The following is a 24,506-nucleotide window of genomic DNA, read 5'->3' as shown; positions in this document are numbered from 1 at the left end:
TCTAGATAAATTACAGTACTATATTGAACACTTAGACACTGTCTGTTTGATCACTCCCAAGGACAAGAGAGGGTACGGAGGATGGAAAAGTGCTAAGGGGTGCAAACTAATGTTTCTTTCTTCTAAAGTAGCAAAGGAAATGCAATCGTTTTACGCTTCAGAAAATGTCTTGTTTTTAAGACATATTCCCAGAGGTGCAGAGCTAAGTGGATTCAGTGAACCTTGGGATATAAATGTAGGCTTTTCACTGAAACCCCAGACCTCAAAACCACTTTGATTGGTCAGTTATCACCACTCCTCTCCATTGCCAGGTTGAAATATTTATTGAAAAATTGAAAACACAGATGCAATGTATTATACAAAGAAAAGTCTTAATACCATAATAAAAGTACTGTTGGAAGGAAACAAAACCAGTGGCTACCTGCCCTGGGAAGGTAGGCACTCAGTGAAAAATGAAATTCATTTATAGGAACTATTCTAATGGAAAATTGGGGAAAAGGTTAAAAACAGAAGAAAAAACCCAATCCCATCCCTGAAAACCTAAACGTGAAAGTTTGTTATAAGTTTGAGACAATTGCGTCATCACCAAGATTTATCTGAACCCCCTCAGTTTGCCCCTTTGAGTAGTAATCAGCCTAATTTAGGGCCTTCAAACCTGAGGTAGTTGAGGGTCACCTGAAAGACATGTCTGAAAATCACCTACTCTCAGAATCGGACCCAACGATGTTTGACCAATTGTTTCATGCTGCTTTGGCTCCTGGGGTGAGAGGCCAAGTTGCCACTGTGGGTTGCTAATCCTGTATTTGGTCTGGACCTGGGAGATGTGAGCAGTAGACAGCTGGCCCGGTATGCTGTGTTGACGGCTGGCAGGCCCGAGGTGGTGGTTTTCTATGCAACAGGCAGCGCGGTCTCTGGAGGACCAAGGATGGTGGAGAGAGAGGGCAAAGCCAGTCTGGTTGGAAGGCCAGTGCCAGGACTGAAGGCTTTCACTGGCAGAAAAGATTTCCAGAGACGCAGAAAGGTGGTAGAAGGTAGCAAGTACATCACCACTTGGTAAAGACCAAGGTAAGTGGAGCCAGGAGATCCCTCTAGACTAAGGAGCTGGCCAAGAAGCAGGCACCACCCAGGTGCAAGCCCAAAACCAGCTCCTCAGTGAGAGGCCAAAGCAAACCAACCGGACTGGAGACATGCGCTTATGATCCCCGTGGTACCCGTTGTAAACCCTGCTGTCTGCCTTGGCAGCTCAGACACTTCCAAGAAAGGATTCTCTGGACAATGGTTCTTCCAGCCACTGGGTCAGGGACTCAAATTCAGGTAGGATCCTAGGGATCCTGCTGTGGGCAGCAGAATCAGCAAACAATCTAAATTCGAGTCTCATTTAAACTCTGTGCTCAGATATAAATACCCCACAAAGGTAGGTCTCTCCTTCAATTTTTTTCCCTTATTATGTACACTCATATCCTTACTCTAGAGATATGAGACACTGTGCTACACAATTAAAATAATGGATATGGCTGTATTTCGGCCTCTCGTCAACCCTAGCCATCACTTCACTGTTGTCCTGCCTTGCTCTGACCCATTTACACTGACCCATGAGACTCAAGTCACGAATGATGCTCAGTGAGTAATTTAAAAGGCTGTGAGGTTCATTTTTAGCCTGAGGATGTGATTCCTGTTTTAACCAAGGCATTTCACACCCAGGATAACACACTCATTTTTAGAGTAGCCAAGGTACAACATTTTGATTTGGGCTAGAGAATGGACTGGCTTCTAAGTCAAGCGATTATAAAAGTAATTATACTAATTCTGACATATATTTCCTCATGTGAGACTGAATTAGCCTGTGTTCCTGTTTAAGTGCTTTCTTAACTGTTTAATTACTCCGGAGAAGCCCATGAAGGCTTTAAAAATTATTATGGCTTCTTTTTAGAGGGAGTGTTACTCAGGGAATCCTAATCTGGTCCCATATACTAGATTTTCCCCCCATCGGTAATTTGGAGCACAATAGTCTGAATGGCTGAGATTCTGGAAGTGAGGACCAGCCACCTTTGGAAGTGTTGACCCATGCTGAGAACACACCAATTGGCTGAATAGGCACAGCTGGGCCAGGGATGCTACACATCATTCCTTCTGAGGCTTGGGTGGAAAAATAGTTGAGCACAAAGAAGCAGTAAACATAAGACCGGTCAATTTCTACTGCTGCTATCTCGTTAGCCCAGTATGGAGATCACATATCTGAGTCTCATAATCTGAGCTAATGGGACGCAGTTTTTTGAGTGCCCTAGTTAGAAAATGCAGAGAAAGGGAGTTGGCGGTGGGGGCTTGGGAAGGAGAGAGAGTTGATTCACAGTGATCAAACGGGAGTCTCACAACCTGTCACGTAGCAACACTCAGCAATGGTCCTTGGGGACAGGTCCTGGGAAGTGCTTGTTGGCTACTACCTATGAATTGCTACAGATAAAGGAAGGAAGACATTGTTTGTCCAAGATGGGAAGGTCACTTAAATGCCGGGGTCCATCTGGAGGTGAAGAAGTGCTGGCGGGCTGCCCACCTCCAGGACATGGTTCAAGCTCCTTCTGTCCTCATCCTGTCCGCAAGGCAGCCAGGGCCCGGGATGTGTGGTTGGAAGGGGTCAGAGCCAGTGGTCCCCCTCTCTTGTTTTCCCTGACCCAGATGCTCTGAGGAACCTTCTTCCTTCAAGATCCAAACCGGCAACGACAGATCGGGATGGCCTCTAGGTCTTGTTTCCGATTCTTGAAGACGGATGTACTCAGGCAGCAACGCAAGCCTAGCCATAGTCACACCTGAAATCCTGGTTGCTGCCAGCACTGCTGCTAATGGAGATTAGTCATAATATTCAAGGTACCAAACCAAGCCCAGGGTCTTTCCTGCTGGGAGCAAGTTGGCCTGATCTTCTGGGTCTGTCCATTAGGTAGAACATGGAACTATCTTCTTGAGATTCAAGAGGATGCCAAGGCAGACATTTGGAGAAAGGGATTGGAAACCCCTCACGTGTTCCGTCTTAGGGCCCTGCCTGGGTATGAAGGGAGGTGTCAACTGAGGGGCCATGGAAGATTCCTTCCGGGGGGAGGAAGTGTGGCTACTCTCACTGGCTGGGTTCAAGCATGGGATAAGGCTTTTCAGCCCGATCACAAGGAGTTTCCAAGAAAGGTGGTCTCCTGAAGACCTGGGCTGTGTGCACCCTTCCTCTCCCTCTCTCTGTTGCCCCTCACTTGTGAAGGTGGGCAGAGGCTTTCGGCTGGGCTCCAGCTTTAGAAGGCAAGGCACTCGCTCTCCTTCCGCCCGACCCCGGGGAGTGGCCTCGGCCGACCCACACTCGCTCAGCAGGACACTTGGCTCGGGGGGCCGGCGGGGAGCACCGTGGCGAAGCCTAGGCAGCACCATTGCTGTGAGCTGCTGTGGTTAGGGGCCCCCAATAGCTCAGGGCTTCAGAGGCGATCCCCTGGGAGTGTTGGCTATGTGAGTGAAACTTGGGGAAAAAAAGACCCGACCACCATAAGAAGCAGTGGGAATCCATGGAACTGCCAAAAGAGGGGGGCATTGCCTGGCACTGCCAGGACACTCCTGCTCTTCTTCCGACTCCGTGCAGCCTCAGGGTCGGGTCACGGTTTGGAATCCACCAGTCCCCCGGTGTTCACAAGTTTGTGCAAATGATGAAACGGAAAAGGCTAAGAAGAAAACAGAAAAGAAAACGTGTAAGATCTTCGCTCTCCAGCTCAACAGCAGTAGCAACAAGCCTCCCACCCCACCCCCCAACAAGGATACCAACTGTTTGGGGGTAAAACAGGCAGGACCGGGAGGGAGGTCCCCTCTGTCGGGGTGGCCCTGGGCTCCCCTCTTCTTGGCGGTGGGGGAGGAGTGAAAGAACACAGATCATGGGCTGTGGAGGGAGTCTTTGGAAGGCTGGGCAGGTCCTCAGCACTGGATGATGGGCGTGGCGCGCACTCCCAGGGTCTGGCCCATGACTGGGGGAATCACACACACACACAGATGGACAACAAGGATTTACACTCTGACCTGTGGGACGTCGGTGTAACTCTATTCTTTCTCGGTGATCGCTTCTTGCAGCGTAGGTGGTGATGCTTCTGTTCCTAAAAGACAATAGTCACTTATGTTTCACAGTGTTTGGTGCACGCACACATTCATCTAGCCAACAGAAACGGCTGCCAGGTTGGGCTCTAAAATACATAATCATAACCACCTATTCCGTGGGTCAAGTGTCCAGGAATGACTGGGCGGCATCTGTGGCGGGCTCCCAGAGTCAGTGAGCCCAGTGAGAATCACGATCTTGGTTGTGATCAAGTTGGCCACTTTGGATGTTCAGAGAAGCAGCCCGCACAGACTCCGGGCGACCAAGAGTCCCTGGGCTGGCGGGGTGAGCCTTACTCCACTCCACACTGTTTCTAGCTCCTGACCCTTTCTACCTCTCGCCATTGCTACCCATAGCTGGCTCTAGGCAGCCAGAAGCTTGGAATTTACTTGCCCTGTCTGCTGGACCTTCACTGACCACTATTCATTCGTTCACTACTCAACTTGATGCTGGCCTGAAACTAAACTCCTGGGGAGAAAAAGCAGGCTAACTGGGTCTGGAAGGCAATGGTGTGAGTGAGTGACCATTCAGTCCACTGGTCAACATTCAGGTCTTGAAAGATGACCACAAAAGCTTTCTATTCACCACAATGTACCCCAGTTTGGGGCTTACGGGTTATTCACCACTGGAGAAAAAAGATGCCCTGTGAATAGAAGGGAGGAGGGAGAAGTTCCTGGTTCCGCTGTATGGGAGGGGGAGGCCCTCATCACACAGCATCCCCCCACCTCCCTCCCTGGGGGCTGTGCCAGTCCTTGGCTCACCTTCCTCCCAGCCCTCGGCGACACCAGCGAGCTCGTAATGCTTTTTCCGAAGCTCTCCCAGTTTTTGACGCTCCTTTTGCAGTTCGTTTTCTAGCTCCAGCACCCTAACCTGTGGGGAAAGTGGCCTTTGCTTTGAGCAGGGACCTGAGAACGGTCTCCTGTCGACCTAATCCCTTTGCTCTGTGGTCCAGGACTCACTGTCCAGGTTATCCATAGCTTACCCAGTCCTCAATTTCACCCTTGTCTCTGCTCTAATTTCTCCATCCTCTCGTTCATCCATCTATCCCAATGGCTTTTATGCTTTCTCACTGGGACCCTCTACTGGAAATGAATGATACTTTATGGTCCAAATGCCTAAATGGGAGTAGGGCTTATCTTACGTTCCTCTGATAAATCACTAACTAAAAACATACTACTCAGCTATTAAAAAAAATGAAAAATCTTGCCATGTGCAACAACATGGTTGGATCTAGAAGGTATTTTGAAAAGTGATGTAAGTCATAGAAAGACAAATACCATATGATCTCACCTAAATGTGGAATCTAAAGAACAAAACAAAATAACATGAAAGAGACTCACAGATGCAGAGAATAAACAGGTAGTTGACAGAGTGGAGGGGAGGTTGGGGCGGGGGGGGGGGTGAAATATGTGAAGGGGATTAAGAGGTACAAACCTCCAGTTATAAAATAAATAAGTCACAAGGATATGATATACACCATAAGGAATATGGTCAGTGGTATTGTAATAACTTTGTATGGAGACAGATAATCATTAGACTTATTGTGATGATTATTTCGTGATGTATGCAAATGTCAAATCACTATGTAGTATACCTGAAACTAATGTAACAGTGTACGTCAACTCTATTTCAATAAATAAAAAGAGAAACAATGGGAAGAAAAGGACAACTCTAATGTTTAGTCTATCTATATGATACATTCTAATCCAGTTGTAACCCATCTCCTTCAACCTCAGTTCTCTGGAAGTCTAGGCAGGAATCAAATACAATGGTTCTGGCATTTTTGAGGGGTTGGTATAACTTAGGGTTATTATTGTGCAGGAAAAGGTACAATCTCACTAAAGGAAGGGTTGGTTCTTGGCTATTCCTCCTCCTCATTAATTATTTTATTTATTATTGCAAGAAATATTTGCTGAGCACCCATAATGGACCCCAGGCTCTGTTACAGGTGCTGGAGACACAGTGGTGCCTGGACAGACAAGGTCCCTGCTTACCTCATGGCGGGAAGAGACAAACTAATGAACAAGAAAAGACCTGATCATAAAGCAAATGACACAGGGCGACTTAGTGATAAAGACTAAGGGTGGGCAGCAAAGGCTACTCTCAGGAAGTAACTTTTGACCGGGACAAAGTCATGAGGTGAGGTTGGAGCAATAGGCAAGGATCATTACGACTGCGGCCCACGGGCCAGGGGGAGGAGTCTGGGTATTACTCCAAGTCCAAAGGAAGCCAGCGGAAGATTTTAAGCAGGGAACTGACATGTCGTCATTTACATTTTTACAATATGTTGAGGCTAAATGCATTGAACATGGGCAGAGTAGAAGCAACTAGACCCAGTAAGGTGGTTCGTTTTTTTTTGCTTTTTAAACTTTTTATTATGGAAAATGTAAAACATATACAGAAGGATGGAGACTGGTACAGTGAACCCCACCATATACCTTTCATGTTGTTCCATCAACTACCAACTCATGGCCAGACTTGTCTCAGCAATACTCTTTCCTGTTCTCCCTGCCCCGCCATGGGATAATTCTAAAACACATACTTGCATACAATATAGGTAAGTTGCTTCTGCAGTAGCTCAGCAGGAGACAACAGTGGCTTAGACTAGGTTAGGGAGATGGAAGACTGGAAAGGTTAAGGCTATGTTTTAGAGACTGAGAGTTGACAGGACTTGCTGGTAGGCTGGATGTGGAGGGGGAGGGAGAGGAACCAAGGACGACTCCCAGGTTTGGGGCTCAGCACCCAGGTGGGGGGTGGTGGTGCCATTTACTGCGATAGAGAAAACCAGAGGAGGAACAGATTTGGGTGAGAGGGAAACCAAGAGACCTGTTCTGGACACACTAAGTCTGGATGCCTGTACTTCTTGGGCATGAAGTGGAGACATCCCGTAGGCAATTGAGCAAGTACAGAGCTCAAAGAGAAGAACGTGGGGACCTAAGTTGGGGAGAAGAATGGGGTATTTATCGGCACATAGATGGTATTTAAAATCAAGAGGGATGGGAAGAGAACAGAAGCAGGAGGGTGTAGGTGGAGGAGACTCAGGCCTGAGCCCAGTTCTTTCAGTGTCTACAGACACCTGGCATATGACTTTTCCTAAAAATGCTGAGTGACCCACCTATAGACTTCACCAGTCTCAAGCTGGACTTTACCCCAGGACTGTGACCAGAAATTCTAGAACAAGGATGTCAGGTATTTTCCAGGATCCTATTTTGCATGGCATAACTTTACTAAAACTGAGAAATGGCATCACCTTTGATGGGTTAACAGTGGATTGACTTAAAAAAAAAAAAAACCTGAAGGTCATATACAAATAATTCATATTGAAAGTTTTCAAAAAATTGTCACTATAAGACTATTAAATACCAGTTTATGGTCTGCTTAGGAGAGAGCTGGTAATATTTTGAGGGGTGCCAGACCAAGACGCGGGGGCAAGAGTTAAGATTCTGATCTTTACTAATCACCTCTGTCCACCTCCGCTGTTTCTTCCAGCATCACTTACATTCATTCTTGGGGTGATATGTACCTCTGTGTTCATTTCCCCCGCGAGTTTCTCTGTGACTTCTCCCCATGGGAATAGTATTTGGGGTCAGTGTCATAGGCCATAGAGTCTGACCAGACTTAGAGATGGAGTTCCTACCTGGGAATCCATCTCCTGGCGTTTGATCTGGGTCAGCGTCATGCTTGAGAAGTCCATGCTGTCTGCAATGATGGAAATAGGAGGGTCTTGTCGAATGACACCCCAGCTGACACTTACCTGAGAGGTGGCCGGTGCCAATGCTCTGCTGAAATGCTTGGTTTGTCATTTACCAACATACGCGTGAATGTAAGTGAGGGGTGGAGAGGGAGGAAGACAATGACAGGGTAACCAGGGTCAGACCCCACCCCAATGGACAATCAGGCCTGTGGAGTCATTTCTCTGAATTCAGAGAAATAGCTAAATGGAAAATCTAGCTAAGGCCTGTCCCTAGAGTGATGAATAGCATGCTTATGTGGTGTCTCAACTTTTGAGAAGGTAAGTTTGAATGTACAAAGATAAAAAATAAGACAGAATTTGCAAACAGGACTGTGGGAAATCGGAATCGTGGAGAAGAATGTAATGAGCAGCCACATAGGATGGATGAGAAAAGCATTGCTTCTGAAAGGCTACCTGTGTCCTCGATCTGTGATTTGCCAGAAATGGTTGAGGCCACAACTGCGGCGGTGGCCTGATTCACGCCCCGAGAGGCCTGCTGCAGCTGGGCCAGGTTTGGGCTGTCCTTATCAGCTTTCACCTGCCAGGACCAAGCAGATTTAGGGTCACACAACATAGAGCAGCAAGGATGGAATCAGATAGTCGGTCTGATGGTGCTTGACAAATATATGGGCTCTGCTGTGGTCACCAATCAACTCAAAAATCAGTACCTAGGGGGTCAACTCCTGGCATCTCTCTAATATCAAAAATAATTCCTGGGGCTTCCCTGGTGGCGCAGTGGTTAAGAATTCACCTGCCAATGCAGGGAACACAGGTTTGAGCCCTGGTCCAGGAAGATCTCACATGTCGTGGAGCAGCTAAGCCTGTGTGCCACAACTACCGAGCCTGCAAGCCACAACTACTGAAGCCCGTGAGCCACAACTACTGAAGCCCGCGAGCCACAACTACTGGAGCCCGTGAGCCACAACTACTGAAGCCCGTGTGCCTAGAGCCCGTGCTCCACAACAAGAGAAGCCACTGCAATGAGAAGCCCGTGCACCACAATGAAGAGTAGCCCCCACTCGCTGCAACTAGAGGAAGCCTGCGCTCAGCAACGAAGACCCAACACAGCCAAAAATAATAAATAAATTAAATAAATTAATTAAAAACAAAATCATTCCTGGCTTATTTGCTTGGTGGCCTTAAACTCTAGCTTTATCACTTATTTTGGGACAACAATAAATAAGGACAGTAAAAGAACACTCCCTGGGGAACTCTACAACTCATGGAAGGATTTTGGTGATGAGCTTTGCATTAGGATTAGCTGGGGCAATGGTTCAAATTTGGACCCTTTTGAAGAGAGGCAGACATTAATTGTGGAACTTCAGAGCCAAGCCAGGTAACCAGCTTACTGGGCCAGCATTTTCCTTATTTGAGCGCTCCTTGAATGTACGATTGCTCATCAGAGGTTGGCATGGCTGGACCCTTAAAGGCCACTTGCAATAAAAATGATGAAGACAAAAGGCATGCACGTGGAGAGGTGGGTTAGAGGGGCTCCCTGCCGAAAGGCTTTTAGGGGGCCCTTGGAGGCAGAATTTTTATCTGGGACTCAACCTACCTGGATACAGGACAAATAATCAGTTCTTGGGGCCAGTGCCATGGTCCAGGTATATTTTCTAACCCAGTCAGAACATAGAGTGTCCTGGGAAGCCCAACACAGGTCCTACCTTAGATGCGGCCACAAGCTGGGCGGTGCTAGCAGCAATTTCATGCGAACAGACCATCAGCTCCTCAAATTTCCCTCGGCCTTGTACCACCAGATCAGCTGCATCCCTGATAGTCAGGAGAGAACCAGACGGGTTATGAAACTGACAGCTGCAACCCCTAATGACCTCACCTTTAGACCACTCCCATCACCCTGGCAGACAGGGAGCCCAGCCAGCCTGCCCCACCCCGTGTTGCTCCAGGAGACCCAGACTCCTTTTTTTAAAAAAAAATTTTTTTTTTATACAGCAGGTTCTTATTAGTTATCTATTTTATACATATTAGTGTATACATGTCAATCCCAATCGCCCAATTCATCCCACCACCACCACCCCCCACTTTCCCTCCTTGGTGTCCATACGTTTGTTCTCTACATCTGTGTCTCTATTTCTGCCTTGCAAACCGGTTCATCTGTACCATTTTTCTAGATTCCACATATATGCGTTAATATACAATATTTTTCTCTCTGACTTACTTCACTCTGTATGACAGTCTCTAGGACCATCCATGTCTCTACAAATGACCCAGTTTCGTTCCTTTTTATGGCTGAGTAATATTCCATTGTGTATATGTACCACATCTTTTTTATATTCAGACCCAGACTCCCTTTTAAACTTTCAGTCCTATTAACTTCCCTATCAACAGTTCATTTCTAGGGGGCAAATTTTTCCCCTTAGTTTTCCCCTCTAGGGTGGATCATTGGAAAGCAGGGTGAAGGTGAGGAGCCTTGGGAAGGACGGATACTTACACCATGACAGTGGCTCCCCAGCCCACAGCTTTAGAGGCTGAGATAAGTCCTTCTGTCCATCGAGAGTTCTTGGCATAAAACTCTTTAGGGGATGCTGTACCCTAGGGAAGTGAAAAATACTATTAGCTATCTTTTATTGTGTGCCTACTATGTGCCAGGTGCTTTTATATATATTATCCCATGCAGTCTTCACAGTAACCCCGAGGGGTGAGCATTATTATTCCCATTTTTAAAGATGAGAAAACTAAGATTCAGAGAGGCAAAAATACTTTCCCTAAGGATATGTAGGAAATAAATGGAAATAAATCCTCAGCTTTTCTGACTCCAAAGCCTATAGCATTTCTATCACATCCCAATATCTCTATATTGTATATATAAGAATATATATATTATTTATATGTATATACAAATAACTTATGATCTGAGGGGAGTCTAGCCGCTCTCTGTGATTTGCCAAAAGAGGACAGTGAATACACAGTGAGTGATTAAAAAAATAATTGCTATGGGGTGGGGGAGGGAATTGGAGGGAGCCAAAAGGTGTAACTTCCAGTTATAACATAAATTAAGTACTAGGGATGTAATGTACAACATGATAAATATAATGAACACTGCTGTATGTTATACATGAAAGATACTGAGACTAAATCCTAAGAGTTCTCATCACAAGGAAAAAACTTTTTTTGTTTCTTTCATTTTGCATCTATAAGAGATGACGGTTCTTCACTAAACTTACTGGGATAATCGCTTCATATGCGTTGTCAAAGCATTATGTTGTACACCTTAAACTGATACAGCACTGTGTGTCAATTATATCTTAATAAAACTGAAAGAAAAATACAGTAATTCCTACTTGGAATTTTAAAATGCTTTTATGCTTCGGAAGTACCTGACAGTCTGAGAATGTACAGATACTCCTTGCTCAGTCCCTCTTTCTATTTTGGGGGCAGAAAACATCACCTCTCGGACTGATAAAAAGTGCCACCAAAGCAGATACACCTTTGTTCTTTTTTTTTTTATTTAATTTATTTTTTTATACTGCAGGTTCTTATTAGTCATCAATTTTATACACATCAGTGTATACATGTCAATCCCAATCGCTCAATTCATCCCACCACCACCATCCCCACCCTCCTGCAGCTTTCCCCCCTTAGTGTCCATATGTTTGTTCTCTACATCTGTGTCTCAACTTCTGCCCTGCAAACTGGTTCATCTGTACCATTTTTCTAGGTTCCACATATATGCGTTAATATACGATATTTGTTTTTCTCTTTCTGACTTACTTCACTCTGTATGACAGTCTCTAGATCCATCCATGTCTCAACAAATGACCCAATTTCGTTCCTTCTTATGGCTGAGTACATTCCGTTGTATATATGTACCACAACTTCTTTATCCATTTGTCTGTCGATGGGCATTTAGGTTGCTTCCATGACCTGGCTATTGTAAATAGTGCTGCAATGAACACTGGGGTGCATGTGTCTTTTTGAATTATGGTTTTCTCTGGGTATATACCCAGTAGTGGGATTGCTGGATCATACGGTAATTCTACTTTTAGTTTTTTAAGGATCCTCCATACTGTTCTCCATAGTGGCTGTATCAATTTACATTCTCACCAACAGTGCAAGAGGGTTCCCTTTTCTCCATACCGTCTCCATCATTTGATGTTTGTAGACTTTTTGATGATGCCCATTCTAACTGGTGTGAGGTGATACCTCATTGTAGTTTTGATTTGCATTTCTCTCATAATTAGTGATGTTGAGCAGCTTGTCATGTGCTTCTTGGCCATCTGTATGTCTTCTTTGGAGAAATGTCTATTTAGGTCTTCTGCCCATTTTTGGATTTGGTTGTTTGTTTCTTTAATAATGAGCTGCATGAGCTGTTTATATATTTTGGAGATTAATCCTTTGTCCGTTGGTTCGTTTGCAAATATTTTCTCCCATTCTGAGGGTTGTCTTTTCGTCTTGTTTATGGTTTCCTTTGCTGTGCAAAAGCTTTGAAGTTTCATTAGGTCCCATTTGTTTATTTTTGTTTTTATTTCCATTACTCTAGGAGGTGGATCAAAAAAGATCTTGCTGTGATTTATGTCAAAGAGTGTTCTTCCTATGTTCTCCTCTAAGAGTTTTATAGTGTCTGGTCTTACATTTAGGTCTCAAATCCATTTTGAGGTTATTTTTGTGTATGGTGTTAGGGAGTGTTCTGATTTCATTCTTTTACATGTAGCTGTCCAGTTTTCTCAGAACCACTTATTGAAGAGACTGTCTTTTCTCCACGTATATCCTTGCCTCCTTTGTCATAGATTAGTTGACCATAGGTGTGCGGGTTTATCTCTGGGCTTTCTATCTTGTTCCATTGATCTATGTTTCTGTTTTTGTGCCAGTACCACACTGTCTTGGTTACTGTAGCTTTGTAGTATAGTCTGAAGTCAGGGAGTCTGATTCCTCCAGCTCCATTTTTTTCCCTGAAGACTGCTTTGGCTATTCAGGGTCTTTTGTGTCTCCATACAAATTTTAAGATTTTTTGTTCTAGTTCTGTAAAAAATGTCATTGGTAATTTGACAGAGATTGCATTGAATCTGTAGATTGCTTTGGGTAGTATAGTCATTTTCACAATATTGATTCTTCTAATCCAAGAACATGGTATATCTCTCCATCTGCTGGTATCAACTTTCTTTCATCAATGTCTTATAGTTTTCCGCATACAGGTCTTTTGTCTCCCTAGGTAGGTTTATTCCTAGGTATTTTATTCTTTTTGTTGCAATGGTAAATGGGAGTGTTTCCTTATTTACTCTTTCAGACTTTTCATCATTAGTGTATAGGAATGCAAGAGCTTTCTGGGCATTAATTTTGTATCCTGCAACTTTCCCAAATTCATTGATTAGCTCTAGTAGTTTTCTGGTGGCATTTTTAGGATTCTCTATGTATAGTATCACGTCATCTGCAAACAGTGACAGTTTTACTTCTTGTTTTCCAATTTGTATTCCTTTTCTTTCTTTTCTTCTCTGATTGCCGTGGCTAGGACTTCCCAAACTATGTTGAATAATAGTGGTGAGAGTGGACATCCTTGTCTTGTTCCTGATCTTAGAGGAAATGCTTTCAGTTCTTCACCATCGAGAATGATGTTTGCTGTGGGTTTGTTGTATGTGGCCTTTATTAAGTTGAGGTAGGTTCCCTCTATGCCCACTTTCTGGAGAGTTTTTATCATAAATGGGTGTTGAATTTTGTCAAAAACTTTTTCTGCATCTATTGAGATGATCATATGATTTTTATTCTTCAGTTTGTTAATATGGTGTATCACATTAATTGATTTGCATATATTGAAGAATCCTTGCATCCCTGGGATAAATCCCACTTGATCATGGTGTATGATCCTTTTAATGTGTTGTTGGATTCTGTTTGCTAATATGTTGTTGAGGATTTTTGCATCTATATTCATCAGTGATATTGGTCTGTGATTTTCTTTTTTTGTAGTATCTTTGTCTGGTTTTGGTATCAGGGTGATGGTGGCCTCACAGAATGAGTTTGGGAGTGTTCCTTCCTCTGCAATTTTTTGGAAGAGTTTGAGAAGGATGGGTGTTAGCTCTTCTCTAAATGTTTGATAGAATTTACCTGTGAAGCCATCTAGTCCTGGACTTTTGTTTGTTGGAAGATTTTAAATCACAGTTTCCATTTCGTTACTTGTGATTGGTCTGTTCATATTTTCTATTTCTTCCTGATTCAGTCTTGGAAGGTTATACCTTTCTCAGAATTTGTCCATTTAATTGGCATAGAGTTGCTTTGTAGTAGTCTCTTAGGATGCTTTGTATTTCTGCGGTGTCTGTTGTAACTTTTCCTTTTTCATTTCTAATTTTATTGATTTGAGTCCTCTCCCTCTTTTTCTTGATGAGTCTGGCTGATGGTTTATCAATTTTCTTTACCTTCTCAAAGAACCAGCTTTTAGTTTTATTGATCTTTGCTATTGTTTTGTTTCTATTTCATTTATTTCTGCTCTGATCTTTATGATTTCTTTCCTTCTGCTAACTTTCGGTTTTGTTTGTTCTTCTTTCTCTAGTTCCTTTAGGTTAAGGTTAGATTGTTTATTTGAGATTTTTCTTGTTTCTTGAGGTAGGCTTGTATAGCTATAAACTTCCCTCTTAGAACTGCTTTTGCTGCATCCCATAGGTTTTGTACGTCGTGTTTTCATTGTCATTTGTTTCTAGGTATTTTTTGATTTCCTCTTTGATTTCTTCAGTGATCTCTTGGTTATTTAGTAACGTATTGTTTAGCTTCCATGTGTTTGTGTTTTTTACGTTTTTTTCCCTGTAATTCATTTCTAATCTCACCACGTTGTGGTCAGAAAAGATGCTTGATATGATTTCCATTTTCTTAAATTTACTGAGGCTTGATTTGTGACCCAAGATGTGATCTATCCTGGAGAATGTTCCGTGCGCACTTGAGAAGAAATTGTAATCTGCTGTTTTTGGATGGAATGTCCTATAAATATCAATTAAATCTATCTGGTCTATTGTGTCATTTAAAGCTTCTGTTTCCTTATTTATTTTCATTTTGGATGATCTGTCCATTGGTGTAAGTAAGGTGTTAAAGTCCCCCACTATTATTGTGTTACTGTCAATTTCCTCTTTTATAGCTGTTAGCAGTCGCCTTATGTATTGAGGTGCTCCTATGTTGGGTGCATATATATTTATAATTGTTATCTCTTCTTCTTGGATTGATCCCTTGATCCTTATGTAGTGTCCTTCCTTGTCTCTTGTAACGTTCTTTATTTTAAAGTCTATTTTATCTGATATGAGTATAGCTACTCCAGCTTTCTTTTGATTTCCATTTGCATGGAATATCTTTTTTCCATCCCCTCACTTTCAGTCTGTATGTGTCCCTAGGTCTGAAGTGGGTCTCTTGTAGACAGCATATATATGCGTCTTGTTTTTGTATCCATTCATCAAGCCTGTGTCTTTTGGTTGGAGCATTTAATCCATTCACGTTTAAGGTAATTATCGATATGTATGTTCCTATGACCATTTTCTTAATTGTTATGGTTTTTTTTTTTTTTTTTTTTTTTTTCTTTTTTCCCGTACGCGGGCCTCTCACTGTTGTGGCCTCTCCCGTTGCGGAGCACAGGCTCCGGATGTGCAGGCTCAGCGGCCATGGCTCACGGGCCCAGCCGCTCCGCGGCATATGGGATCCTCCCAGACCGGGGCACGAACCCGTATCCCCTGCATCGGCAGGCGGACTCTCAACCACTGCGCCACCAGGGAGGCCCTATGGGTTTGTTTTTGTAGGTCCTTTTCTTCTCTTGTGTTTCACACTTAGAGAAGTTCCTTTAGCATTTGTTGTAGAGCTGTTCCTTCATCTGGTACATAGCCCTCTGCTTGTTCATCTTGTCTATCTTTCTATGAATGTGGTTTTTGTTCCACAGGCTGCAGGATTGTAGTTCTTCTTGCTTCTCCTGTCTGCCCTCTGGTGGATGAGGCTATCTAAGAGGCTTGTGTAAGTTTCCTGATGGGAGGGACTGGTGGTGGGTAGAGCTGACTGTTACTCTGGTGGGCAGAGCTCAGTAAAACTTTATTCTGCTTGACTGCTGATGGGTGGGGCTGGGTTCCCTCCCTGTTGGTTGTTTGGCCTGAGGTAACCCAACACTGGAGCCTACCTAGGCTCTTTGGTGGGGCTAATGACAGACTCTGGAAGGGCTCACGCCAAGGAGTACTTCCCAGAACTTCTGCTGCCAGTGTCCTTGTCCCTACGGTGAGCCACAGGCACCCCCCGCCTCTGCAGGAGACCCTCCAACACTAGCAGGTAGGTCTGGTTCAGTCTCGCCTGGGGTCACTGCTCCTTCCCCTGGGTCCCGATGCGCACACTACTTTGTGTGTGCCCTCCAAGAGTGGAGTCTCTGTTTCCCCCAGTCCTATCGAAGTCCTGCAGTCAAATCCCACTAGGCTTCAAAGTCTGATTCTCTAGGAATTTCTCCTCTCGTTGCCGGACCCCCAGGTTGGGAAGCCTGATGTGCGGCTCAGAACCTTCACTCCAGTGGGTGGACTTCTGCTGTATAAGTGTTCTCCAGTCTGTGAGTCACCTACCCAGCAGTTATGGGATTTGATTTTACTGTGATTGCGCCCCTCCTACCATCTCATTGTGGCTTCTCCTTTGTCTTTGGATGTGGGGTATCTTTTTTGGTGAGTTCCAGTGTCTTCCTGGCGATTACTGTCCAGCAGCTAGTTGTGATTCTGGTGTTCTCACAAGAGGGAGTGAGAGCACGTCCTTCTACTCCACCGTACATTTATGATGAGCCAGAAACATTTTACTCATCAAAATATTAAACAATTCTGGAACCTGAGAAGTTCAGACTCTGGGTGCTGGCAGATTTTACTTTTGATGAGACCCTGCTTCCTAGAAGGCTGGCAGTCATTTCACTGTAACATCACGTGGTAAATGGTACAGCTTTGTTCTTTATAGGATTGTTTTTAGGCTCAGAGCCCCCTCTCTGGACCTTTGTCTCCTGAGCTGCAGCCGCACATGGGGATGTGAGAAAGGAAAAAAGAGGCTGATGACACCAGCAAAGGAGCAAGAAAACTGAAGTGATGATGTTAACAGGGACGGAGGCAGAGTCTGTCTGAATCACTACGAGTTAACTGCTGTTGGAAAGAGACATGGCAGGGAGTTCCCTGGCAGTCCAGTGTTTAAGACCCTGTGCTTCCACTGCAGCAGGTGTGGGTTCAAGCATGCACAGAAAGAGACACGGGCAGAGCCCACAGTGGAGAGTCAGCACCAGGTTGGCATTTCTGATTTGCCTGGTTTTAAAAGTCCTCACTCCCTTCTCCGAGAGTCCAGACTTGCAATGAACACTGGGCTTCCATGGCAGGTTCCAGTGACATCCACCAGGGTGAATGAGCCTGCCACTGGAGGCTCTGACCAACTGCCCTGTGGGGACCTGGCCATGCCCCAGCTTCTTTCCATAGCATTTGTTGACATCCATGGGAGTGGCAGCTGTGCCCTCAGGTGGGCACATATGGCTGGATGGCAGCACACCTAGACCTCACTGAATGTGTATCGAGTAGACTCCACCTCTCACTGAGCTGGGAATCAGTAACCGATGTTTGCTCTGTCTAGGGCCCTCACCCATGCTTACCCGGCCACTCTCCACTATCTCTCTCTGGAGCTCCTTTGAGGCCACGATCAGGACCTGAATAGCCTGCATCAGGCTGGTACAGGAGCCAAGGATCCTGCAATAAGCAAAAACAACAAAAAAGTCAGGGACACAAAACAGAGACCAAAAACAATGCGGAAGACTTGCTTTCTTTTTCTCTCCTGAACACACTTGGGATGGGAAAAAAGGCAGGGAATATTCTGGAGGTGAAGCTCTGAAGGAAAGGTGGGTGAGAGAGGAGATGACTGTGGATCTTCTTCATGAGGAATAGGTAAGTAGTGACTCTTGGGGTTTCTTTCCCCTATAATGCAATATTGATACCATGGTCATCATTAATACTGATATTGACAATTCCATAGACTCAGCCCTTCCCTGTGGAGGCTAATGTTCTATTCTAATCAGTATGATCCAGTGCAGGAAAGACAGATCCTGATCACCTAGGTGTCACCACGCCGCTCAGACTGACCTTTCATTCACCTCCAATTTAACTCCTGTGTCTCCAGCTCGGGATTTGCTGAGCATCCCCTATTAAAAAAGAAGCAGAGTTTCTCAGTACATCACAGGTACTGAGAACCCACTGGTGTCCTGCTACACCTGCGGTCCGACATCCTGCAGTAGCTGAGAAACCTAGAAGTGCCCACCCATGTCCTCGTGAGAGTCAGGAAAAGAACCCAGACCTCCGATCTATTCAGTGGGAGGCAGCTGGAGCTACAGTCTGTGTCTTGACATTTTGGAACCTGGGCTGATGTGCACAGAACTCTGAGAGCTACGGCACCATGCCAACAGGGGCAGCTGCTACCAGGTCCTCGAGGCAGGCAGCACACCAAGGCAGATGGCCTGAGTCTTCCATCAAAGGAGTAATATGTGACCTTTCCAATGGTGCCCGCTCAGCTTTTCCCTGAGACAACAGTTACCGTTGGTTTACTGAGTGCCTGGCACTGAGATCCATGTGCATTACCTCACTGAGCTCTTTACAACACCCCTCTGAGGAAGGTACTGTTATCATCACCATCATATAGAAACGGAATCTGAATCTTAGCGGGGTTAACGTAGCTTAGCGGTCAGTTTGGAACTTGAATGTAGGATGGCCTGACACCAAAGTATGTGATCCTTGAGGAAACTGCTCATCTTCCCTTGGAGAACTTTCTATTTTCTGTACCTCAGAGATCCCAGGGGATTTGGGTTTTGGTTTGTTTTATAGGGGGCTCTGCAGAGAACGGCTAAGATATATCCAGCGGGCAATGCTGCCGAAAGGTAGTTGCACAGCATCACTTTAGGTGATCCTGCAAAGACTTCCATACCTCTATTCTGGCCGTAGCGGTTTCAATGGCAGCGGAAGTGGCAGCCATCTCTTTGTCCACCAGGTCCCCCAGTTCCTCCTGTTTGATGTCCAGGCCTCTGGGCAGGAGCTCCTGTGAACAGCATCACGAAGGCGGAAATGACCCTTTGACCTCCTCTCTACCCTCCCGTGGTGGACAGGTAACCCCCACATGACGGCAGAAGGTAGGAGGGTCCCACCATGTAACACACTTCTGCACGCCGTGCTGGGACTTGTCTGGAACTCTCTACCACATGAGCTCTGCAACTCCACGCTCCTCCCGCCTCTATTCTCAGTCAGAACCCACTTCTTTCCAGAAGGCCATCCTGTCGAACCCCACACAAGGCCATTCAGTTGCAGCCGCTCAGACCCTGACCCCACCACTGTGCAGCACTGACTGTATTTCGTGCTTGGGAGGTACTTTAAAAACACCTTCAGGGCTTCCCTGGTGGCGCAGTGGTTAAGAATCCACTTGCCAATGCAGGGGACATGGGTTCGAGCCCTGGTCCGGGAAGATCCTACGTGCCGTGGAGCAACTAAGCCCGTGCACCACAACTACTGAGCCTGCACTCTAGAGCCTGTGAGCCACAACTAATGAGCCCACGTGCTACAGCTACTGAAGCCCATGTGCCTAGAGCCCGTACTCTACAACAAGAGAAGCCACCGTGATGAGAAGCCTGCACACTTCAACGAAGAGTTGCCCCCGCTCGCCGCAACTAGAGAAAGCCCACGTGCAGCAATGAAGACCCAACGCAGCCAAAAATAAAATAAATTAATTAAAAAAAAATTCAGATGAGGGAAGTCCCTGGCGGTCCAGTGGTTAGGACTCTGCGCTCTCATTGCCATGGGTTGGATCCCTGGTCGGCGAACTAAGATCCTGCAAGCCGCTCGGCGGAGTTCGAATGAGAGATGATGAGGATATGACCTCTGGCCCTGGTCTCTTCCTTCTCTGAATTTATCATGCCCACTATTTTAGGTGGTAATATTCCTACTATTCTAGGAATTAGAAGCTGCCTTGCACTGTACTCCTTAAATAGATCTGTATCACACTGTATAGAAATGGTTGATTTCCAGGACTCCCCTGATGGTCCAGTGGTTAAGAATCTACCTTTCAATGCAGGGGACCCAGGTTCAATCCCTGGTCAGGGAACTAAGATCCCACACGCCATGGGGCAACTAAGCCCACGTGCCACAACTACTAAGCCCGCGCACTACAACTAGAGAGCCCGTGTGCCACAAACTACAGAGCCCACGTGCTCTGGAGCCCATGTGCCACAACTAGAGAGAAGCCCGCATGCTGCAACGAAGAGCCCATGTGCCGCAATGGAAGATCCTGCATGCTGCAAGGAAGATCCCGCAACTAAGACTCAACGCAGCCAAAAATAAAATAAAAATTAAAAAAAAAAAAAAAAGGTTGGTTTCCTCATTTTTCTTCCCCAGGGAGACCAGGCCTTCCCCAGGGGACCTATTCGTCCCTGTAGAACTACACCTGGCACAATTCCCTGTACATAGGTCATACTCACTACATCTTTATTGAGTGAATAAATATATTACCTTCATTTTAGGTGTTACCTGCCCAGCCAGATAAAAACCCTTGAAAACAGGAAAACTGTGTTCATCCTTCTCTGACACTGCTTAGCACAGTGATGATCACATAGAAGATTCTCAATTAATATCCAGTGAATTAAATATAACTGGAAAGTCATTCAAAGGGTCAAGTTTTACAGTTCTAACTCTACTTTCCAGAATCAAGTTTAAAGTACAGAAAGAACTGGCTTAGAACATCACTGATCCCTGAAGAAATCCCCAGCACTCATACCAAAAAACGACTTTCCCCAGGGATAACACTGATGATACCTCGCCAATGGCTGTGATCCTGGTGAGGCAGCTCCTCATGGCTGTGCTGTCGGCATTCTTGACGATTCCTTCTTCCTCCAGGAAAGACAGATAGGTGAGGGTCTCCCTGCCATACTGCTTACAGGCCTCGGTCAGAGCTGCAGAGGCAAGGCGACAGAGACTTTTAAAGGCCCTCTGCTGCCCGTGCTGTGGTGGTGGCCCCTCACCCTGGTACTTACAGTCGGCAGGCTCTGGCGGGGCTCTAAGGCAGGTGGTGCTGCCATGAACAATGGTGTCACTGGTCAAGTGGGCCAGGAGGGTTACCGAGTGCAGAAGCCCACTGATATCTGCCAGGAGTTTAAAGGAAACTTTCTTAGTCCTGCTGGAGGGGGAGGGCAGTCACTTTCATACCTCCTTCCCCGCCGCTTTGCAAGTTAGACACACACATTCCTTTCTGGGTGCCTAGGAAGTGGTCGCCATTGCCACATTCCAGCGTTTCGGACCCCTGCCCAGTTGTCACTAGTGACAGACCCTATCCTTCACCTCTCTTACCTTCTGGGCAGGCCAGATACTGGCTCCAGCATTTTTCCAGTTGCTCGATGCAGCTGGAAACGGACCTGACCTTGGAGAGTAGGTGATCTGTGAGAGGGAAGACAGGGCAAAGTCAGAGTCAGAGTTGTCTCAGCTCGCTTCATCCTTGTTAGTTAAGCTGCCTGATGGATGACCTTCCCAGTGGGGGGCCCCAGCCCTGCAGGAGCTTCCCTAAGAAGGGGGAGGGAGGAGAGGTTGATGGCTATGCTGGTACGTGATTCTCTTACTGCAGCTTCAAAGGCTGTACTTCTGAGCCTACCTGGTCCTTTGGCCAAGAACCACGGCAATGGCATCACGGTCTAGCTTCTGCCCCTCATTTCCCATCACTGCCACTGAATCAAATCTAGGCCTTCCTGTTAAGTGTTTCGATGCCCTTGGACTCCCATTACTCTTGGGCTCAGACCCCTGGCTCCATGAGGGCTAATCTACACTCACGTTCTGCCCACAACACCGTCATTCCCACTGCTGTGCCTCTGTGCACTGGTCCACAGAGACTGAATCGCACACACAGGAGTTAAAGTACGGGCTCTTGCGTCTCGTGGCATACGTGTTTTAGCTCCTGGCTCTATCACAATTGGCTGTGTTCTCAGGCCACATGCGCCTGCTTCCTCATCCAACAAAGGAGGAATAATAGTACCACCTCCTGGCATCACAGTGAGAATTGCTGGGCCAAGGCACATAAAGTGCTTAGAATTGTGCCTGGCATACTGCAAGCACTCGGTAAATGTCAGCCATTTTTATGATTATTATTCCCCACTCTTCTTCCTCTCCATGGCTTTATGTCTCTCCTCTTCCTTCAAAACCCAGCTCGTACCATCTCTTGTGGAATCCGCCCACAGCTGCCCCATGTCCTGGTGTTCTCGCAGTAAATGAGGTACCCAGTGCGCTACTTCATTTGCAACTGTTGGATTTCCCTACAGACGGGTTCCCCACTGAACAAGATATCACAGTCCTTCCTGAAACACTTCACAGAATCGAGACCTTTCTAGCTGATAATAAAAATCACCCATCAGGGCTTCCCTGGTAGCGCAGTGGTTGAGCATCCACCTGCCGATGCAGGGGACACGGGTTCGTGCCCCGGTCCGGGAAGATCCCGCATGCCACGGAGCGGCTGGGCCCGTGAGCCATGGCCGCTGAGCCGTCCGGAGCCTGCGCGTCCGGAGCCTGTGCTCTACAACGGGAGAGGCCACAGCAGTGAGAGGCCCGCGTACCGCAAAAAAAAAAAAAAAAAAAATCACCCATCAGCTGCTTCCTCCCGTCTGCCTTGTTCTGAACGGGACCTCTCAAGACTATCAAGTCCCCTCTGCTCGAAAATGAGCTGTAATGAGATCTGTTCACGGCCACGCCCACGACTTCACAAATGCCCTGGGCCTGGATGCTCTCCTATCTACTGTGCACCAAGGCCCTCCTCTCGTCACGGGGGTTCCTCTGACGTCACCACACGCCCTGAGGACTCTGGGGCACACAGGGTGGGCCCTTGCTCACACCCGTGACCCTGTGGGGATTTTATCGTTTCTGCCTCTCCATGCTTAAGGATGATGACTCCCTTTCTAGATTTGAAGCTCATGGCAGCCACCTCTGCATTCAGACCACACTTTTCTCCTTAGAGACACAGAGGCCTGTCTGTTCCTCCTCCTCCTCCCGGCATTCAGAATTGTTATCAGGCCTCAGCTCCCAGGATGCATTTCATCAGCATGATCCACGACCAAAGCAGTAGTTATCACACCCGGGGGGTGAGGGGTGAGAGCTGGGGGGTGGTTTAGAAGATACTACTGTGCAGGCCCTGTGCTGCAGAGCTGCCGACTGAATAGAACTTAGGCGTGGGGGTGGGGTGGGGCCCTGGGCATCCCCAGGTGATCCTGACATGCAGCTGGGCTGGGAACCCGAGATCAGGGTCTCACGGGATTCAAGGCCGACGCTGAAGAGCACTGGGCTGTAAGGATCCGGCACCTGCAAGCCGGGCAAGGGGAAGGGCACCTGCAGATCCGGCGCAGCTGAAGAGAGCGGGCTCCTCAAACCGCCTCAGGGCCTCCTGCACCACCTGCTCGGCAGCCCTCCTCGACTCCGCCAGAAGCATTTTTCGTTGGTCCTTCGCAAGTCGGTCTACAGATTCCTAGAGATGGTCCAGGGAAGTGAGAGTCGGCCATAGGCCCCCTAATGAGCCTCCATGCAGCATCCACCTGTGACACAGCTGGGATTCCTGGCACCTTAGCTCGAGCTGCTGCTAATTAGGCCGAAGCCAGTTAGCTTGACACAGAGAAAAAGCCTTTAACTTTGTCCACAGGTGTGTGCCACCGAGCACAGGAGGCTATGGGGATGGACCACAGCAGCCTGTCCTCCACCCTTGGGGAGAGAGTGCCAGGTGCATCTCTTCTCATCTGCTCTGTGTGCAGCACAGGGCACGCTGGCATTAGGAGCTATGCCCGCAGAATATTTGCCTTTGCGATCCGGCCAAAGGCCCCAAACCCCTTTCACAGCCCCCCGCCTTCACGCATACACTGCCGAGGCCCATGCCTATGAAATTGGACTTGGTCAGCCCCAGTGGGTGTCCGTTACTTGCCTGTGTGCTGGACAGTTTGATCTGGGTGTATTCCAACTGTTCCCGAAGAGTGGACAGTTCCTCCTCTCGACAAGCCACGGCATCCACCAGGCTGCCCCGCTCCTTCTCCAGCTCTGCAATCTGGGCGGTCTGTTTTGCTTCTGACTGCAGGGCGACCGAGTGGGAAGAGGGAGTTGCTGGGAGAATTAAACGGTCCCCTTTCCAGAGGTCCAAACCCACCACCAGGCCACAAGGAATCTGCCCCTTCCCAAGGACACACTGATCCCAGATGGGACCAAGGTGGGCCATGTGCTCATGGTGATGGATGCCGGGTGCCAGCAACACCAAAGCCAGAGATGGAAAAGAATGAGGAAGGGAAAGACAGGTGACGCTTACCTGGGCAGAACTTTCCAGGCTGCCTTGGACAATCTGGAGTTCCTGTTTGCTGGCGGCAAGTTCTTGCTTCAAACTCTCTAGTACTTCCGTCTGTTCTTGAGTCTGAAAGAGAAGAAAAACAGGAGCGCTCCGACCTGGGTGGTGGTTTCACGGGATAAACACGTGTAAAAATTCCCAAGCTATACTTGTGAGATTTGTATACTCTTTTATATAGAAGCAAGTTTTACCCTGACAAAAAGCAGGGGGAAGGTGAGAGCTCAGAATGTACCCAAAATGTTTTTTTCCAGCTTTAGGAAATGTCAACGGCGGCGGGTGGGGGGAGTTTTAGGGACATTTCCCAAATGTCATGCTTGAGCCCATAATACTAATTAAAGCAGAATGAGATCTTTAATTCAGGCA

The 24,506-nt window shown here is 46.7% G+C and overlaps 1 protein-coding gene across 3 annotated transcripts in view; it reads right to left on the bottom strand.

Moving 5' to 3' along the window:
- Positions 1–304: 304 nt before the first annotated feature.
- HIP1 (huntingtin interacting protein 1) overlaps positions 305–24,506 on the bottom strand; it is a 165,533-nt gene continuing 141,331 nt past the window's right edge. For 2 of the 3 annotated variants that reach the window (XM_082644371.1, XM_082644373.1), the window contains exons 17-32: positions 24,108–24,209; positions 23,733–23,876; positions 23,150–23,285; positions 21,134–21,220; positions 20,821–20,928; positions 20,603–20,739; positions 18,729–18,839; positions 17,894–17,952; positions 17,410–17,503; positions 10,294–10,394; positions 9,509–9,614; positions 8,259–8,382; positions 7,749–7,810; positions 4,873–4,981; positions 4,039–4,112; positions 305–3,689 (exon numbers count right to left, since the gene is read on the bottom strand). In XM_082644371.1, coding sequence (XP_082500497.1) covers positions 4,060–4,112; positions 4,873–4,981; positions 7,749–7,810; positions 8,259–8,382; positions 9,509–9,614; positions 10,294–10,394; positions 17,410–17,503; positions 17,894–17,952; positions 18,729–18,839; positions 20,603–20,739; positions 20,821–20,928; positions 21,134–21,220; positions 23,150–23,285; positions 23,733–23,876; positions 24,108–24,209 — 1,533 coding nt within the window. In that variant the 3' untranslated portion in view covers positions 305–3,689; positions 4,039–4,059. The remainder of the gene's footprint in view (positions 3,690–4,038; positions 4,113–4,872; positions 4,982–7,748; positions 7,811–8,258; positions 8,383–9,508; positions 9,615–10,293; positions 10,395–17,409; positions 17,504–17,893; positions 17,953–18,728; positions 18,840–20,602; positions 20,740–20,820; positions 20,929–21,133; positions 21,221–23,149; positions 23,286–23,732; positions 23,877–24,107; positions 24,210–24,506) is intronic. The other variant, XM_082644372.1, reaches the window with a different exon arrangement.

The sequence above is a fragment of the Mesoplodon mirus genome (genome assembly GCF_964341445.2).
Source record: "Mesoplodon mirus genome assembly, chromosome: 15".
Taxonomy (NCBI): domain Eukaryota; kingdom Metazoa; phylum Chordata; class Mammalia; order Artiodactyla; family Ziphiidae; genus Mesoplodon; species Mesoplodon mirus.
This window is presented reverse-complemented; position numbering and strand designations above follow the sequence as displayed.